The sequence below is a fragment of the Sinohyriopsis cumingii genome, chromosome 16, assembly GCF_028554795.1.
Source record: "Sinohyriopsis cumingii isolate HCF-2022 chromosome 16, ASM2855479v2, whole genome shotgun sequence".
In the NCBI taxonomy this organism is placed as follows: Eukaryota; Metazoa; Mollusca; class Bivalvia; order Unionida; family Unionidae; genus Sinohyriopsis; species Sinohyriopsis cumingii.
In genome coordinates this window covers 42874694-42896116 of record NC_142976.1, presented here as the reverse complement: position 1 = coordinate 42896116, position 21423 = coordinate 42874694, and the positions used below count along the sequence as shown (strand labels likewise).

Below are 21423 nucleotides of genomic sequence, written 5' to 3'. Positions count from 1 at the left end.
CTCTTGAAACTTGACGATTATCAAGAACCTGTTTTTTGGATTATGTTTTCTACTGATTTTTCTTGGAACTTGATGATTATCAAGAACATGTATTTTGGATTATGTTTTCAACTGATTTCTCTTGAAACTTGATGATAATCAAGAACATGTATTTTGGATTATGTTTTCTACTGATTTCTCTTGAAACTTGATGGTTATCAAGAACATGTTTTTTGAATTATGTTTTCTACTGATTTCTCTTGAAACTTGATGATTATCAAGAAGATGTATTTTGGATTATGTTTTCTACTGATTTCTCTTGAAACTTGATTATCATTTTCTAGTCTCATGGTGTTTGTTTTTGTAATCATATCATTATATGTTTTTTATCTTATAGGTGTTGTCTAATGTTGTAAAGCGCTTAGAGCTTCTAAAGATTAGGTGCTATACAAAGTTCTCATTATTATTATTATTATCATTGCAGAAATGACTTGATAGGACAGTAATACTTACTTATTTCTCAAGACATAATGTATTTGTAGAATATTTAAATGAACATAAATAAGCAACAATTAAAATATTCAGGCTTTATTAACTATATAAAGCTTACATAGTAGTACAGTGTAAAACGTATCCAGGGTTAACAAATATAAATGATTCAGAACTTGGCAGCAGATGTCCTAAACAATCTTTTGTGCAGACATTTTTCCATCAAATTATGTACAAAAGTGAAGCAAAACTGAAACATTTTTATTTACACATATTTAATTGGTGTTTACGTTATTAAAGACTTCAAATGCATTAATGTTTTGATTGGACAGTAATGATGTATACATATATTTGTTGAAGCTACCAATTTTATTTTTAGAAAATACCAGTGAGAGAACATTAGCACTTTACCTCTAATGTAATTGTTCCTTTTGATAACCCCCATGGATTGGTTAAGCTTTCAGTAAGATCTTTTTGTTTCAATGGACACTGCCTTTGAGTTCAGTTTTTCAAATTAATACAAAAACAAACTTGAAAGTTGAAATTCAGTTACTGTAAAATACAGTATTTTAGTGTCTTTCAAGCAAATCTTAAATTTCAGCATATGAGTCACATTAGTATTAGCAAATTACATTCTTTTCTACATATTAGCAACATAAAATGTAGCAAATCTTAAATATCAATAATATAAATAACCTTACTAAGGAATGATATTCATGTCTACCTGAATTTACTATTGAGTCATTGACTACATTTTGTCTTTTCGTATAATAAAATGTAGGACCATTTGGTTATGGACACAACCAGTAGTATTTTCAGGTTACTGGTCCAGTGGATTTTTTCAGCAAGTTTCACACACAGATTGCATTCACATAAATTAATGTTTCACTTTATCTTATTTTCCATACATTGCATTCATATAAAATAACATTTTACTCTATCATATTCTCGGTACATTGCATTCATATATTTAGGGGCCCCAAGTGGAAGAGTGGTCTAAAGTGCTCTCCGTTATGGATCACTGTCATCTCACTTCAGTCCGCATAGATTTGAGTCTTGGGCTTGGCCAGTGTGGGAACATGAGAAACTTGTAACTAGCTTTCCATAGGTTCATGGGGATATATATATATATATATATATATATATATATATATATATATATATATATATATATATATATATATATATATATACTATCTTGTGCTGACAAATTGCATTAAACCCCATAACAACAACAACTATATTATATATTTACCTTGTTGATCTATCTTATCCAGTAAAGTAACATTTTACTCTATCTAAATTCAGGTATTTTTCAAGGAAACAAAGAGGAAATGAAGAAATACTCTGAATTACTGGAGCCTTTATTGCATAAAACAAATGATGGTAAGTCCGGCATAGTGTCAAGCCTGGATATTAAGTACTTTTGTGAAAATAAGAACTTTTGAAAACATCCTTGCGCATCTTGTAGCCAGAGAAAGACATAGTGGCAGTTGTTTTGCACTTTAAAAGAGTAAACTACTTTTTCATGAATAGGAATTATCGTGGACACCCACTGTTGGGTCTCCAGACAGGCTTCAAGTGTATTTCATTTGACTACCCACCCGCTCACACTTTTTCAGTTTAAATGGTATACTTCTCAGTGAAAAACATTATAAAATTTACCTTTTAAGTGCAAGGAACTGCCCCTTCTCAAAACCCTTGGAGAAAAATCATAGATCTGCCCCTGTCTTCTTCACAATACATTTGTTACTTGTTATTTCATCAGTGGTTTCATACAGGGCATAATTTTTTTGATAATGTGTCATGAAGTTTGTTTAGTGGCACAATTAACACATTGTTGGCCATATCATGCTGAAGAAATGGGAACAGTATACATTTTCTAAGGACACAGAATCTAACTTGGGCTGGCATGGGTGGGTATCAAAACCCATCACCCTTGGATTATGCTTCTGATGTTCTACATACTTTACTAGCATAGTTTTCTAAGTATATGGATGAAACATACATGATAATTGAGGTATAGCTCTTTAAGGTAAGACTTTTTATGGTAGATATTAATGTAATCAAATATAGGATAGATAATGAGAGCTTACAGGAAACATTAGCTTGGAATATATTAGATAAAGTTACAAATGTTTTGTTAATTACACAGTTGTAAAGCACATCACTGCAGTTATCTACTACTGAAAAGTTTTTAAAAAATGTACTCTTATGAGATTGAACAAGTAAGCTTCATTTTTCTTGGTTTAGGACAATTGTATTTATGTTAACTCCAAAAGAACAAGGAAGGAAATGGACAGGACAAATATGGATGTTTAGCCATGAGAAATGGGATTCAGCAATTATCTGTATCTTCAGTACTTGTTCAAAGCATTTATCTGTATCTTCACTACTTGTTCAAAGCATTTATCTGTATCTTCACTACTTGTTCAGAGCATTTATCTGCATCTTCACTACTTGTTCAAAGCATTTATCTGTATGTTCACCACTAGTTTAGCCATGAGATAAATGGGATTCATCATTTATCTGTATCTTCACCACTTGTTCAAAGCATTTATCTGTATCTTCACTACTTGTTCAAAGCATTTATCTGTATCTTCACTACTAGTTCAAAGCATTTATCTGTATCTTCACTACTAGTTCAAGACATTTATCTGTATCTTCACTACTAGTTCAAGACATTTATCTGTATCTTCACTACTAGTTCAAAGCATTTATCTGTATCTTCACTACTAGTTCAAGACATTTATCTGTATCTTCACTACTAGTTCAAGACATTTATCTGTATCTTCACTACTAGTTCAAGACATTTATCTGTATCTTCACTACTTGTTCAAGACATTTATCTGTATCTTCACTACTAGTTCAAGACATTTATCTGTATCTTCACTACTAGTTCAAGACATTTATCTGTATCTTCACTACTAGTTCAAGACATTTATCTGTATCTTCACTACTTGTTCAAAGCATTTATCTGTATCTTCACTACTAGTTCAAGACATTTATCTGTATCTTCACTACTAGTTCAAGACATTTATCTGTATCTTCACTACTAGTTCAAGACATTTATCTGTATCTTCACTACTAGTTCAAGACATTTATCTGTATCTTCACTACTTGTTCAAAGCATTTATCTGTATCTTCACTACTAGTTCAAGACATTTATCTGTATCTTCACTACTAGTTCAAGACATTTATCTGTATCTTCACTACTAGTTCAAGACATTTATCTGTATCTTCACTACTAGTTCAAGACATTTATCTGTATCTTCACTACTTGTTCAAAGAATGCATATATGGTTATGTCACCTGTTGTTTAATATACATCATACTTGTTCTCAGCTAGATAAGATCTTTTCATATGCTACTGATTACAGGTTAGCACTAATATCGTTTTCATGGATACACATACTGTTTTATTTATTTCTTTCCAGTGGAAAAAGTCCAAACCACATTTTAAATTGAAGTGTCAGTTAGTTTTAAAATTATTTTTAAATAAAATAAAAGGTTAATAAGTGTTACTCTGTTAGTACTGTATATACTTGCTTCTGAGTTGAGGCAAACTGCAAACAACATCGACCCTGATATTCCATTGCATAAAGCACCAGCACATCAGAGTCTTTTGTCTGTTTTGCAGATTTCTCATAACTTGCTGCAGAGACCCAGATCTTCCAGCACATCATGCAACGGCAGAAATGGGTCTGTGCAGTTTTCAATAACTTATACTCGAATATATCCAGTATTATGTAAAATTGAATCTCACAAATTCAGCAATTAAATTTGAAATGAATAAACATGAAATCAGTATCATCTGGTCAATTCATTTGGCTCTTTACTTGCTTTCATGTCCACACTGTAATGAAAGCATTAGTTGTGTTTGTTTTAAAAGGTAAAATGTTGCTGAGAAGTTTTATTTTTCTATTTTTCTTCTGATATTCAACTTGCACAGCAGTGACACAGCAGAGTGGGCTGGTGGTGTGGGCACAAAATAACCCCCTGGGATACCTACCCCACCTGCTTTGCTTGTACAGATTGTAATAGGAAAAATGGTTGTCCTTTTTTGTTGTCTGTTGTCAGATGAGGTCTTGGACCTTAGTTGAAAATAGACATTCTTACAAGGGAGGAAGAAGAGGCCTTTTCTTCCTCAGAATTATAGTGGTTTTTTTTGCTGAGCTCCTTGGGTCTCAGCATGGGATTGGAATGTCTCTCTTTAGATGTTTAAGGCCTGGGGACTCCTCCAAAGTGAGGATATAGAGTCAGTTACACCTTCCACAAGGGAGGAGCAGTCCTGCATGGCTGCTCAGAGCTGCACCCTCTCCTAAGGAAGGAACAACACCTTCTTTGGTCCAATACCTATAGAGCAAAGGGTGCCCACCCCAAAATCACAGAGGAAGGGCACCCTTTACTGGCACACAGCTTGGTGTTGGCTGAAAGTTTGGTCCCCTCATATGATACATGTCAGATACATATTGGGCAGGCTCAATATCCTGGTTGAGCTTTTATTATCAAGTAGAGGCCAACAGCTGCTTCATAGAGACTGGTTTTTCCACCTCATCATTTTCCACTGAGTCTGTACTGTTTTGGGCCAAAGTTAGACTTGTTCATGATGAGGGCGAATAATAAATCTGCCCACCTTCATCTCTCCATTCTGTGACCAAGAAGCATGGGCTGTTGATGCCAACCTTTCAGTCAGCTGGGTGAGATTATGGGCATTGCATGTGCCTTCTCTCCAGCAATTCTAATATTGAAACCTGTCTTGAAAAAGATGGCCTGGACTTGCAAAATGGTTCTGATTGCCCTTTTTAATAGGATAGATCCTGGATCAGAGATCTGCTCTGACAGTCAAGCAATATACATATTCAGGAAAATCATTGCAACTCCCATGATGCTCAAGCAGCCAAGGATGCTAGTACTGCATCCCTGTTTAGAGAAACTCCTTCACACCTATCTATTGTTAAAAAGGAATTATGTTCTTTGATTTTAGTAATGATTTAGATGTTTTAACAGCACTCCACTTTGAAGTTATATGAGGGGCAGTGGCACATTTGCAACAACTTGTGTCACTTAACATCACACCACTCTCAGTCTCCATGTCTAAATTGGCTGACTTCTTTCTTCCTTTTCAAGATGAGAGGCTTGCCCCATCTCAATCAGTTGCATGATTTCAGACAAATTCAGACATCATGAAAGATGTAATATTGGCTACAGCAAGGATATTTCCAAATTGTCCAGCTTCTGCCTTTCTATGCCATGGTTGCTCACCCTGTTCCATGCATGTCCATGGATTCAATGTTGATAGGCAGCTAACAAAAAACTGTCCATTCTTTCTCTAGTCATGACCAACTTTGAACCTGTCCGTGGAGGCAAAGCAGTAGGACCCAGTACACCCCCCCCCCGATGTTATCTGAGGCACGTCGAGAATGTCTGTAGCAATTGTCATATGCTTTGCCTCTGATTAAGTCAGGAAAGCAAGCACTTGGCTAAAGAAGGTTATTAGATCAACATATTCTGAACTCTTACATGATTAGGTATGACTTATGAAGATTTCCATGATCCTGTCCTTCAATTCAAGATGTAGTGTTAGTTGTCTGGTATGCTCTGTGTTCTTTTTGGTGCTTTAATTTGTATGACATGGCCTCACAAAGGAGAAGGATAAATCATGTCAGACCATTGGTAGCTGCCCAGGCAGTTGTTACATTTAATTCATGACAGCACAACCTCACCTCTGGACATGACCTTGCAGCTTTCACTGGATTCACATGGGGAAACTTTTGAATGCAAGACATTGGCCAGCTGTGGGATCCAACATGGATTAACCTCCGGTGTGTATAAATGCATTCTCTTCAGTTGTGTGAACTTTACGTTATGAGAAATTCATCCTTTCAGTTGAGCAGTCATGTTGCTCCTACAGGGTGACACAAGTAGTGGTTAGATGCTCAAGAATTTCTTCTTCCTTACCTATTCTCTTAATGTTAAATTGTTTGAATAATGTATTTGATGGAGAAGGGAAATTGTTAAGTAACTTATGTTTCACCAAAAATAGCAGATCATATTACTGTCAATCCCTACCACCCATCCCTGCAAATGCAAGTATCCTTTTACAGGTTTTTCTCAAGCTGAAACTTGTAAACATCCATGATATATGCAGCCACATAGTGGGAACAAAGGGAGTTAATCCATGAGTTAAATCCCATCATCCAAACGATCTATGGATGGAAAGATTTTTTGTCTTTTGTGGGGTTGGGTGATGGATTTGCTGGTAGTAGAGATTAATTTGCTAATGTTAATGTAATTAGGTAAGTATTTTCAGAGCTAATTGACTAAAATTTTCACTTGTTATAACTTTTATCAAACATATTACAGAATATGCCAGTGCATATCAAGTCTCTTGTTATAGCTGGACAGGGTAAATAGGGATGGGGCTTACATTGACAGCACAAAATGAAAATATTGAGAGCCCGAGTTTCCTTAATCAATCCCAAATACACTTTTCTGCATTCTCCTATAACTGTAAAACTTTGATGTACTAGATAGTGCAGAATGTCTTAGTTTCCAGGTATTATGTTAAACTCTATAACTCTATATTGATAGTATTTTGATTATCAGAAATTGGTTTTTATCTTTTATGTGAAGCAAAGGTGAAACATAGGGATAACTTTTACTATGGCATTGGCATCAACAATTTTGCATTCAATTTACTTTTTCTGATGTTGTTGATTCAGGCTTCCTGAAATCCCTTTATTTGCTGGACATGTCTTGTAGTCTCAAGGTTTTGACCAGCACACATTGAGAGTAACCAGACATTAGTCATTGGATATTCCAAAATATCATTATATCAAATTATCTTAGATTATTTATCTATGGAACCATAAAGGAGACATTTTATGAATTTATATTCAACGACCACTGTATCTAAGTTTACAGATTGTTTCTTTGTCAAACAATCAATAAAAGTGTTGCCAACTAAACTTGATTTAAAAAAATGACATGATCGAGTTTATACATTGTTTCTTTGGCAGAGCATCAGTAACGGTGTTGCTTACTAAACTTGTTACAGCTTAACTGCATGAAGGCTATTCTGTTTACAGTTCGTTGGTTAAATGAGGGAAGAGAAGGGAAACTTAATTCTTTAATGAACAATAATGTGATAAATTTCAAAGATTGGCTACCCAGTGCAGTATATTTTTTGTTATTCTAAATGTTTTTTTCTTAAATTGGTAGGCTGATATATATTCCCAGATTAGACAATGATAAGGGTTGGTCTTAATGTTACTCTTTAAAGCTATACTGCTTACAGTTATCTGGTTAAATGACAAGTCAGCGTTTTAGAGGGTAAGCTTAATAGTTATGAAAACTGCAACCCAACTGAGAAGAAAAAAGAGCTTTCAACAGAAAGTTGACTGGGTTAATTCCTTAGTTAAGGTATGACTTCCTTCTCAGTTCTGGGTTTTGTGAACTCTGCCAAAAGCATTATTAAAAAAACACCTTCATTTCACAAGGATATGCAGACTAGGAAATCAGTATTAGTGTAGCTAGCTGATTACAGTAAGATCAATGAAAGTCAAAAATACAGCTAAGGACAACAAGCTGGTGACATTGTTAGATAAAGCATTCTTAACTCTTCTTATATATACATTGACAGAGATGTCATGTCATATTTATTGGAATATGACATGACATAATAAAAATCCATGTTTTGCTGCCCTTGCTCTTTCTTTGTAATGTCCTTGGAAAAATAGACACCTTTAGGCAGTGTTTGCAGAAAAGAGACTTAGATGTATATATCAGCAAGAAAAATGTTAGAGAAATTCTATAATTATGCTGTAATAATGGAATATGTGGAGATTCTTTCTCTATTTTCCACATTTATCTCTCGCAGAAAATTATTTGTATGTATTCTGTTACAGGACTTTTGCTTCCTCAGTATTTCTATGTACCAAAAGATGGTCTGGAAAAAGAGAAGGTCAGACCGGGCTCAGCGACTCGTCTGCCCAGCCAAGAGGGCACATCTGATGGCATCTTTATGTGGGGGCAGGCAGTCTATTTTATCTCTCAGCTTCTAGGTAATTTGGTGCTTGTAATAAAACACAAGATTTCTTCTGTGAGAAATTTCTCCACTGCTAAATTTTTCTCTGATTTAATTATTTATGGAAGTCTACTTTTGGAAAATCAATGTTTACTGTGTTTCAACTTGGAATTACATGATTATTACAGTATGACATCATTGATATCGTATGAATTGTTTACTAAGTGTCTTATAGTGCTATAAACTCAGGGAGAGATTGGATGTAAAATTATGTGGTTGCTTTGCTGACCCCTAGGCTTATCTTGGGCATAATACTTTAACAAAGTTACTGTAAATATTTGTCATTCAGAGGCTGATAAATATTTTTACAAAATGTAAGATATTGTTATTACATGCTTGAATAAAACAATATGGTGCTATTTTTGAAAATTCACCCATTTATGGTATTCACTCAGTTACATGCAAGCTCCAAGTACAAATTGCATCGACCCATTTCTGCCATTGGATTATGTACCAGAACATCTGAGTCAAGTAGTTTATTAAGAGTAATTAGTAGAACATTATGCACTGGCAGATCATGGTCTGTGTTGTTTGCGGTTGGTCCCAGCTTACAATTGAGTATATATGGTACATAATGCCATGAGCATTTAGTGTTATGATTGATTTTGTACTTAGTACATATGGGTCCATATTGCCATGAGCAATTTGTATTATGGTTGAGTTTGTACTGAGTACATATGGATACATATTGCCATGAGTGATTTGCTTTATGGTTCAGTTTGTACTGAATACATATGGGTACATATTGCCATGAGCATTTAGTGTAATAGTTGTTTTTCTGAGTAGATATGGTACATAGCACCATTAGCATTTAGTGTAATGGTGGAGTTTTGCTGAGTGGATATGGTACATATCACCATTAGCATTGAGTGTAATGGCGGAGTTTTGCTGAGTGGATATGGTACATATCACCATTAGTATTTAGTGTAATGGTTGAGTTTGTACTGAGGACAACTGCTGTAACCTGACAGTAAATTGGAACAATTTACTAAATATAATGCAAGAATGTAAGATGTAAATAAATATGACAAACCATTCAGGAGTCTTATGGCCACTACATTCATTATGTCAGACTTTTTGCACATGGATTTTTTGAGTTTTTGCTTGAATTGGGACAGAAGATAGGTCATACTTTTTTCTGGTTTCACAGAATCTTTTTAAAAACTCGTTAAAAGGCCATAACTAAATGTAAACCAGTCTATATTTTTGCCATTTTAATGTGGATTTAACACTTAAACTTAATTGAAAAGTCTGTAAATGAAATCTGAAGGAAACTAAATACCTAGTGATCCTAGGTGACAAAAGATTCTTCACTGGTTGGCCACATTCATTTTTTCTTTCATCATGTTCAGATTTAGAATGACAACTACGTTACTGGATACTAATGCAACTGTGTTTGTTTGTTAGTTTAGTGAACAGTAGTGGTTTTTACAAAAGTCAACTAGGCCAGTAATCAAAAGCATTAACTGCTGTGGTATGGAGAATATGTATAACATATGTGTATTTCTTACAGTCAGTGACCTGCTTGGTGTGAACGAGTTGGATCCCATCAGACGACATCTTCCAGCCTCCCAGCGGCCAAAAGCCAATAGCCGTTACTCCTCTTTCCAGGTGTGTACCAGACAGCTTTTGAACTCATTTTCACTATTTTGCTTCACCACTGTCCTGGATACTTTAGCAAAGGGGAACTCTTCCTAATTTTGTTATAAAGCATTTAGTCTCTAATCAGTTGTTTGTGGAGTAGGCATATAGTGTTATCCATGTCCTTTCATGTGTGTGCATGTCTGTCCCTTTCTTATGTCATGACATTGTTTTTCACTTTATACTTTTTTTAAGGACCCAGTCGATTTAAACTTCTACTAATAGTACATCTTAATAACAGGAGGATCTTGGTAAATTTGATTTGATGTCATTAGTAAAATCTTCAGGTCATCTGCTCCAGAATATTTGAAATTCTTGTTAGGGTTTGTAAACTTGCAGGAAAACCTTGAAAGTAATTGTGGAAGCCATCTTGAAAATCTTTTAGCACAATTCCTTCTGAATGGAAAGTCATATTGACCTCAGGTCAATGTCTAGTTGGTCCTAAATGAAAATGGTGCTGATCTAAGAACCGACATGGCCTCTAGATTGGCCATTTTGAAAATTGTGTTATGGCTACTCCTCCTTAATGGATCAACATATCAACATGGGTTTCTTACTAAAAGACTTCTGATGATATCCAGCTGGTCCTAAATGAAAATGGTCCTGATCTGACATCTATATTTGGTACTGTTTTGGCCATCTTTAAAATCATCTCATTATCGTATATGATGTCTAGTTAGTTCTAAATGAAAATGGTGCTGATCTGATGTCTGTACTTGGTAGTGTTTTGGCCAACTTTAAAATCATCCCATTATCACTAATCCTGAATGAAAAATAATATTGGGTTTTCATCAGAAGACTTCTTTTGATGTCTAGTTAGTCCTAAATGAAAAGGGTGCTGTTTGCATATCAGATATGGCCACCACAGTGTCCATCTTGAAATCTTGTTATCACTACTTCTGAACAAATGCATATATTAAAATGTTTTTTTTTTTTACAAAATGACTTTTTATGATGTAGTCCTGAAAGTGTGTTTCATTGTTTTTATTTGATCATTTTCAGTTTGTTATTTTCAAATTTTTTTGATTCTTTTAGTTTCAGATAAACAATGATTACAGATTTTTAAGTTGAGAAGAACACATATGTCTTTCTTGCACAGAGTATTCTTCCATTGTTGTCATATGTGAATATTTTTGGCCTGTTATTTCTGATATATTATTTTTATTGTCATTTCAAATTAAACATTGGTGACATTATTTGCCAGTCATTGAAGACATGTATGATTCATGTCTCTCTTGTACAAAGTGTTCTTCCAGTGTTGTTAATGTTGTGTGTGAACACCTTTTTGTTGTTTGTTTTTCCTGGTTTTTGTTGTTGTTGTTCTTGTCAACTCAGATTAAACAATGATGTTATGTGCCAGAGTCAACAAAGACTCCTGTTATGTTTCATGCTTGCACAAAGTATTATTTGACTTACCAACTGCAGTGTATGTGTGAAGTGGTCAAAAGTAACTTGATTCATGGTTTTGAAAACAAGCTTGAAGAGATGGGTCAAGTATCAGGCAATGGAAAGTGATGTAACCTTGGAGTTAAATGGAGTGTCCTTTATTTCAGCAGTCCAGTGGCATAAGTCTCCAAGCATGTCCAAGTAATGCTTTAGGGTCTGTAAGTCCAGGATCATGGGGAATATTTTAGATGGGGAGAATCCTTGTTGACAGCTGTCCGGTCCATACAACACCATTATGGCTGCCAACCAGCCAGTCAACCTCGTATCTGTCCATACTTGATAATCATGGAGCAGGATTCCATTACTGTTGTGAGCCATGCCATTTACCGGGCATCCATTTTGCCACACAGATCAACCAGATGGTTACTGAGATGGCCATCCAGCCAACAGTGAGGCCCTCTGTCCAGCTGATAGCCTAGCTGACATTCTACCTGGCAACCTGGCCATCCAGCCAGCCAGTAGCTGAGCTGACTGGTCAACACACCTAGTAATTCATACTGGCCAGAAAAAATGTATCACTTTACTTGCCACTGGCTCAGCCGTTTGTGGCTTTTCCATTAGGGAAATACCAAGCTGTACACACGCCAGCTATTCACAGTTTATCTCAGGGCTAGATACCATGCAAAAAACATGAATAGTGCTTGATGAGGACAACTTCCATCATAAGTGCAGGGATTAGTATACTCCCACATTAACATGGAGTATAAAGTTTCAGCTTTAAAGTCCCTTGAGCAGAAATGTACCAAGTTTGGCCAATTTCTGAGTGCCTAACTCCATTCTCAGGTACCCATGAGCTAAAATAAACCCTAACTCCACCATAAATGTATGCCAGTTCCACAAGAAAAGAAATGTCAAAGTCAATGAAAGGTCACAATTTCACCAATTATCCATCTTAATATTTTATTCCTACCTGATCAGATTTTCCGAAAATGATGGACCTAGTCCCATTTCCAGTCAGTTAGAAAAAATACATATTTTGGTGGGGATGTATTCTGATTTTGGCACAGCATGTCTAATATTGTTTACTTTGTATATCATATTTTTATGATTTCCACTTTTTAATTTATTCAGATAGCAGAACTTTTAATGTTTCTAATTTCTCCATAGGTCACACCACCAGACTTAGTGCTGCAAATTGTGTTAATAGCTGAGAGTTCCCGCCTCCAGCAGCTCCTTGCCACCTATGGGATTCAAACTCAGACCCCACATCAGGTGGAACCTATCCAGATCTGGTCCCCTAAGGAGCTTTCCAAGGCCTATGAATATTTAGGGGTCAATAAAAAGTTGGGTCTTACTGGGCGCCCAAAAAGGCCCTTTGGAGTTCTGAGCACGTCAAAGGTATTTAATAACAGTAATAATAATTACTTTATTTAAAGTGGTTGACTGAATTAGTTGCACATCACTTTTTCAGCTCTATGTTAGTTACATATTTACACAGATATGACATAGCTGTACACACATGAAAGAAAAGCACATACAACTCCTAATTCTTTCTAGAGGGGAAAAATATACAAGTTCATGTTATACAAATAAGTAGTGCAGACGCTTGTAATAAAAAGTTAAGATTAGATATGAACTTAACAACGTAATAAAACTAGGTACATTTAGTAAAAAAAAAGGTAAGGAGGTATCAGAGTGGAAAGGAATTTGTTCAATTAACCAGGTTCTGCCTCTCATCCAGTGAATTCCATTTTAATGAAATGTATTTAGATTTGCAGTTTCTCTAATTTCAATTTGAATTCTGTTCTATTTTTTGTTAAGGTCTAAAAAAATAATATATATATATATATATATATATATATATATATATATATATATATATATATATATATATATATATATAGCTTCTTTTGTAATGCATTATCCTGTGTTGAGTTGATAGGTAAGGCTTTCTCTTGTGTAATAACCGTAGGTATGAATTGTGATAGCATTCATCTGCATGTGTGCATCTTTGAGACGGGTGTGCCTTGGTTACCATGTTATAGTCAGCCCTAGTTCCCATGTTATTGTGAGCCCAAGTTACCATGTTTTAGCGAGAGACAGATCTATAATCTTTAACTTCAGGTCCTGATGAAACTATGTCGACATCGTTACCCAGTAGAGTTCCTACCTTTTGTCTTGAAACATCAGAGAAATTATCCTTCATAAATACGTCCTATCTTTATAGCTGTTAGCATAGTACCAGTTGTTTGAGTGAAACAGTTTCTAGTGTTTTGTTTTGTGTCCATATTCCAAACAGCTATGGCATTGAATTTTACCAGTATGCCTGCATGAATATGCTTGTTCAAAACAACTGTAACACCTTCCTTGTTCATCAATTTTGTTCATCTAGCGGTAGGGCCAAGTGAGATAATGACATGACCCTTTGTCCATTAAATGGCTTTCATCCATGAAAAATTATTTTCTGCTTCTTCTTGAAAACAAAAGCTGGTTTAATTTCTACCATCCTGTCATATAATCTTAATTGTTTTTACAAATAATGCTAAATAATCAAGAATAATCAGTTTTAAGACAAAAATTCAAGAATATTTGTTTAACTAGTACCACAGTGAAAATACCAGTCATTTATAACGTCTTCTAGGCTGGGGAATATTGAAATAATAATAATGAAAGACACTTCTTATTTTAGGTGTACAGAGCCTGTGGGACAACACTGGTGTGTTATCCACTTCTTTTTGAAATCTCGGATTTCTACCTGGCTCAGGATATGTCTATTATTATTGACGATCTCAAGGTTTGTGTCACTTTACAATCAGAGTTGGAGTTTCCCCATGGCTCTTAACAATATTATATGCCATCAGACAATAACAAATATATGTAAATTGTTATGTAACAGTTTATAGACATAGACTATTGTTACAGACAGACAGACAAACAGACAGACAAACAATCAGATAGATTAATGAATCAGTAGACAGTTAATATAATTAATGACTGTGCACATTAATAGGTTTACTGAAAATAGACAAATATTCAAAAGTCTCAATATTACAAATTATATGATCATGTTGGAGAGATAAAAACTGAAATCAAATCAAGATCTTTAATTACAAAATTCTAGGGGCCTCGAGTGGCCGATTGGTCTAAAGCGCTCTCTGTTACAGATCACTGCCATCTCACCTCTGTGTGTGGGTTCGAGTCTCGGATTCGGCCAGTGTGGGTATGTGAGAAAGCTTGCCTGTAGCTTCTCAAGGGTCGGTGGTTCTTTCTGGGGATTTCCCGGGTTCTTCCTCCATGTATAGCCTATAATGTGCTGAAAAATGGCGTTAAACCCAACAACAACAACAACAAAAATCTATGTCAGTAATTATAATAAATTATGTTATTTCATTTTTAGGTATCCTGATATAATCATAAGTATATAACGTACTTCTGGAAGTTTCAGCTTGTTTTAATTTATGCAGTTTTTTTTAAGCTGATCTCAAATCAGGCAAGTGTCTTCTTGCCCAAATTCAGTTTAACCTTCATCAAAGAGTTGTAATGTAACAAAGTTGTTGGAAAATCATTTTAATTAAGCACTAAAGTTTTGACATATTTTGAAAAATAATTTTTTTAACATTTTCTCACAAATAGTATGATAAATATATGCATGACTTTTCACCAAGATCTACTTAAAATAATTGTTCTGGCAGGTATACCCCCCCCCAAAAAAAATATATCATGCCCTGTTGAACTTTGGATTCCTGGTCCACTTATGTTTAGTACCCTATCAGATAAAGCATTGCATTTTGTATTTGGGAAAGCTAGAAGAGAAGTGTTCTGAATGACATTCTTAAATACAGATGCTGGTCAATCTAATGGTCAGCAGAACATGACTTCGTATTGATACAATCCTGACTACCTGTCAACTTATATTCTTATAAAGGGCATTTACACATATCATTATTGATTGAGATAATTTATAATCTCCTTTTATTGTTAATATTCCCTTCATGTAGGAAAGTTGTACCTCTGTTTCCAATGCAAATAACAGTAACTGTAGTAAGAGTTTGATATATGACCCTTGCACAAAAAGAAAAGTAATTTGATACAATATGTAAATCATATAAAAATGATTGGTTTAAATATTTATCATCTGGATAAAGATTTTTTGAAGCCCAGTGTGTTCATGATAGGATTGTAAACTGTTATTACTTACCTTCTGTTTTGAGAGAGAAATAGGTAATTGTATTCATTGTTCTCCAGTATTACGGTAATACTCCTGTAAGTTCATAATTTTTCGTCACCAGTGTGATGAAACTGTTTATCATCAATGTTGAATCTTTGTATAATTTATTATGAAATAATTGCTATTTTTGTCTTTTGAAATCGGGTGCCATTTTTACTACTGTGTGTATTAGGTACTTGGCTTATACTAGGAGACACTCAGGTTAATCTTTCTGAATCCTTCCATATTTAGTCATATTTGTGAAAACTTTGTCATGAATTTCCCGAGTGTGTTCCAAAACCCTGTAAATATGGGTGAGATCTGCCATTTGGCAGTTGTGGTTCTGCTGGACTCCAATAAAGGTCTCAAGACCAAGCAAACAGAACAAAAGTCTGTAGTCATCTCAACTGATAATTTCAAGCATTAATAGCAAGGTAGACTAGTTACTACTGACACATTAAATTTAGTACTCGTAATGACTACTATCTGCTATCCATTGGAAATGTAGTATTCCGATTGGCATTATCGAATTTCCTACTCAATTTCATGTATCGTTTTGAAATAAAAATTTCCATCCATTTTGTAGTGGTTGTGTCATTTCGATGTCGAAATAATATACCCGACACAATGACACACTTTGTTGCTACAAAATAACAAACATTGTCGTGTTCCACACTTTTGACATCCGGTTCCAGACTGTGTCGATAAAAATGACAAACTGTGTCTCAGCCAACAAACATGACAGACTATTTTAACATCCAGTTCCAGACTGTGCCTCTAAATATTTACCAATGGACTATAAAGCACAAACCCAGGTCTGGTTCCAAACCTTGATTGGATGCACAAAACCATTACCACTTTGGTACATCACATGAACAAATTTTGAGAACTATTAACTTATTTCTCTGTGCAAGATTAGTTTGGGAATTGGATTGTCTGAGTTAGAGATTATGTGAATTAGGACAAATGGAATATTTATGCTGATTTTCACATGCAATTAACACTGAAACTATTGTTGTCATGCTTTATCAAACATCTGTTCTGAAAATTGACAAATATTATATCTCACCACTTTGAGCACTTAATTTTGTGAGAAAACACATACAAGCCTGGAAGTCATATAATAAAACTGTGTTGACTATTTATGTTTTTCTTGTTTTGTGCTTTGTCATCTAAATAAGAAATTTTGTGGAGATCTTATCTTAATCAGATTGTAGTTGGCATTATAGAATAAATGTTTTAGCTATTCTATCCATGAAAATTTTGTTGAGGTATTAAAATTCATCTGTGTTTTTAAATACAGTTTGGTTTAAAATATTGTTAGTGTGATTTTGCTAGATATTTGAATGCAAACTCAATTGCCCATTTTTCAATTTCATTTTATAGAATGATCTTGCCTTTCTGTCAAAATGCTGGAAGTTGGCAGGGAGACCCACTTTCTGTATGCTTATTCGTGAGAGTAGTTTAAGAGGCCCTAACTACAATGAATTTCTTGACCTTCTTGCTCAGTTCAAACGAGGAGATGTTGATGGAGTCCGAGTGCGAATTGGCAAGTTACAGGTAGTCCAGGTTTTACATTACTTCATGCAAACAAGATTTTATCATTTAGTATGTTTATGTGCTCTTTTGTGACTCAAGATGCACCATTTTGAGACACTGGCATTTGATCAGGAATGGTTAATACATATACAAACCACTTTGGAATCATGTGCAAACATTGGCAGACAAGTATAAAATTTCAGTGAGCTTCAGTAAATGGTACAATACAACTTACATCAAGCAAGTTTTGGGAGTATACCACGCAGTTTAATGGGTAAAGCAGGATACCCAACAAATCAGTCATTTTCAAAAAAGAAATGGAGAGTAAAAGTTCAGTACTCTGTATTCAGATTACTATATATATGATGATAGCACTTTGCTTTCTATTAATGCAGAGCCCAAAACAGGGAGTAGCATGTTTTATCATAACAGCAACTACACCATCCCAGCATCTTAAATGGTTCTGCTCCAGTGTCGTTTTCCAGCTACTCTGGTTATATTCTACCACAGTACAATGTTAGCTGGCCTATGTACAGCTGAGTGACATGCAACTGATGTATCAGTTAGTACAACTGCCTACAATGGAATAAATGTCAAACGACAGTACACAAAGTTTTTGAACCTCAGGACCTTCTCTATGTACATCCATATGTCCGTAGTAAAGTTAAAAATGTACTGAATAAACTTTCTGCACTGTTCTGTTCTGTACATCCATCACTCTGTACATCCAGAGAAAATAATAAACAATATGTAGCAAAAACTACTTCAGTATACAAATGAAATTTAGAATTTGTATTTGGATGTGAATGACCTGATTAGATTTTCAGGCTGTTACAGCAGTTTGGCCATTTTTTAGACAGTGTTTTAACTTTTAGGACTGGGATGTTTTGACAAAACATTACAAGAATGATTTTGCAAAAACAAGGTAGGCAAATGAAATTTGTTAGGCATATTTCTATTCATATTTAGATGACCTGGTTAGATATTCATGCCATTATGGGTTTTTTTATGCCTACTTTAAGGCAGAATTTATGATGCTGCCCTTCCATCTTTCACCAGTTTTGCTTCTGCCTAATAGCTTAAGTTGTCCACCATCTTCAGTTACCAAACTTTTGGATGACTTGTACTTGGAGTAAGGAAGAACCCTATTTTTTTGGGGGGTCAAAGGTTACTCATTTGACTTACACTGAAACACTGCTCTATTGACTCACACTGAAACACTGCTCTATTGACTCACACTGAAACACTGCTCTGTTAACTTGTACTGAAGCACTGCTCTATTGACTTACACTGAAACACTGCTCTATTGACTTATTGAAACACTGCTCTATTGACTTACACTGAAACACTGCTCTATTGACTTGTACTGAAACATTACTCATTTGACTTGCATCGAAACACTGCTCTATTGACTTGCACTGAAACACTGCTCTAATAACTTAGAATGAAACACTGATCTATTGTACTGAAACACTACTTTATTGACTTGTGCTAAAGCAGTGCTATAATGACTGCTGAAACCCTGCTCTGTTGACTAATACAGAAACACTGCTCTGATGATTTATTCAGAAACACTGCTCTATTTACTTGTATTGATACACTGCTCTAATGACTTAATCTGAAAGGCTGCTCTATTAACATATACTGAAACACTGCTCTGTTGACTTTTACTGAAACACTGCTCTATTGACTTGTATTGCAACACTGCATACTTGACTGATATTACAACATGGCTCTAATGTTTTATATTAAAAGTTTTCTAAAACTTTAAACTTTTAACATAATTTCAGTCACTGATTTCATCTTCTTGTGTGGAACATTTGGATTTCCTCCAGACTGTCCCAGATCCCAGCATATTTCAGCGTTTTGAAGAGACCAGTATGGGAAAGTCGAGTTTCAAGAGTCTTATTGAGGTACCAAAACTGGTGGATCTCCTTGATGAAATTGACTATAAAGAAAATGTGAGTACTGACTCCATTCCTTAATTTATGTTCGTCAAAGTGCTCTGTAGATCAGTGTTTCTGTCAGTGGGAGGGTGGATGGTACAGAATATTTCAGATGAAATATGGAACATGGGTTGTTTGAAGTTTTTGGGTTGCTTGAAGTTTTACACTTCTCAAAAGAAGCTAAAGTTGTTTGCAACAGTTAAGTTTCACCATTGTGTATTCCCATATTGATTTGAATTTAGAAATCATGAAGGCTGCAGAATATAATTATATATTATACTGTTTGTACTCTTTGATAATTTTAATGGAGACCAACGTACAATGGGGCCAATTTGCAAGTACTGTGGGTTAGAACACTGTGTCCAGAAGTAAAAACACTATCATTTATTTATTATATAGACAACATGGTATTAAATTAGAAAATTTTATGTTCTAAATTTGAAATTTTTCATTTTCAAATAAACCATTTGTGTATTTAATACAAGCTCCATCCTGTATGTTACAATATTTTTACACCAACATCTGTCGTTGATATAATTGTTTCCTGTAAACCTTGTTTCTTAAAACAAAGAAATTGTATTGAAATTGCTTTTCCAAAAAAAAACGACAATTTAAGCAGCAGTATTTTAAAAAAACCACTAATTGGACTAAATTGTATGATTAAATTGTGCATTTATTTACATTGTATTGTGTGAGCTGTTTATGTGTTCTTGCATCGTTATGCATGCAGTGTGATATCATCTTACACAGAAGCAGATTTCTCTGGTCGAAAGTGCTTGACAACATCCAATAAGAGACAAAAAATAATGGATCATCATACAGAGCACATTTTCATAGGAAGTAACTCATGGTGTATGTAAAAAGCAAGTCATGTGAGCCATGAGCATTGTGTCTTATCTTGAAACCTGAAAATTCTTTTCAACTAGTAGAGTATCAGTCCTTTTGTGGGACTCTTGTATTCAAAATGATACCAATCCACCATCAGATGGCCACCATAAAAAACAAACAAAACTTTGGAAAACCTTGAAGCAACTTCTTTTCAAAACTGCTGAACATAATTTTTGACCAAATTTGTGCAAATTATGCCAATCTGCAATCAAATATGGCTGTTGTTACACAAAAAACAACTTTAATAACTTACTCTAAAATAATAATTTAACAGACTTCAGATATCCATCTTTTAAACAAAAGAAAATGCAACCTTTGCTCAGTCATTTTCACTTCCTGGACTTCATAGCTAAATTGTAAAACAAACAAAACGATAACTTTCTACTTTTATATTTTGTAATTCATTCATCGCAATTTCATGAACTGGTATTGCCTGAAAGCAATACATTTGGTGGGTCTAATAAACCCCAGTCTGATTTTATTATGGAGATTTATGAACCATTCATATCGAAGGGTTCTATATCACTCTTGGGTGATTTGGCCAATCCCATCCCTATTAAAATTTTAAAGGACACAGGAGCTTTATAGAGTCTTTTATTGTCAGGTACTTTGCCTTTTTCTGAGAAGTCTTCTTCTGATTAAAGTGTTCTTATTCATGGAGTAGAGTGCAGCTTTGTTAATGTTCCTTTCCATTGTTTAAATTTGTCATCAGGCTTAGTCTCAGGACCTGTGACAGTCGGAGCAGTGCATGCTTTATCCATTTAGGGCATTTATTTATTACTAGGCAATGACCTAGCTGGATCCAATTGAAAAAGAATTTCCTGATTTATACCCAGCTTGTGCAGTTACCAGAGCTATGAGAAAGCTCTTGAGAATGATGTTGATAAAGAAAGTGCTCCTTTAGCTGACACATGTATTGGTCAAGTTTTTGATGAGGTTACTTTCGCTCCCTTTTTGGATCAATCAGAAGGTATTGATAACAGTGATCCTCTTTTAACTACTTATTCTATTTATTCTAATCAGAGTGATAAACGACAATCAGTTGTCGTTGAACAGGAAAAAGATCCTGTGATCTCCTGTTTGTTTCAAAGGGCCATTAGTGAAACTGAAGCCACTGAAGTACCGGTCTGTTATTCATCAAAAATGGATTTCTTATGAGAAAATGGAGACCTCCCAAGGTACCTGCTGGTGATGAGTGGTCAGTGAACTATTAAATTCTAGTCCCAAAACCTTACAGACAGGAAATACTCAGTCAGGCC

General features: G+C 34.8%; 1 protein-coding gene across 1 annotated transcript in view; it reads left to right on the top strand.

Moving 5' to 3' along the window:
* The window catches only part of LOC149780318 (phosphorylase b kinase regulatory subunit beta-like), a 96355-nt gene that overhangs the window by 35018 nt on the left and 39914 nt on the right, over window positions 1-21423 (top strand). Inside the window, exons 10-16 of the mRNA XM_089937159.1 lie at window positions 1777-1854; window positions 8379-8534; window positions 10071-10168; window positions 12752-12982; window positions 14274-14378; window positions 17178-17351; window positions 19121-19291. Of these exons, the coding sequence (XP_089793285.1) occupies window positions 1777-1854; window positions 8379-8534; window positions 10071-10168; window positions 12752-12982; window positions 14274-14378; window positions 17178-17351; window positions 19121-19291 (1013 nt within the window). The remainder of the gene's footprint in view (window positions 1-1776; window positions 1855-8378; window positions 8535-10070; window positions 10169-12751; window positions 12983-14273; window positions 14379-17177; window positions 17352-19120; window positions 19292-21423) is intronic.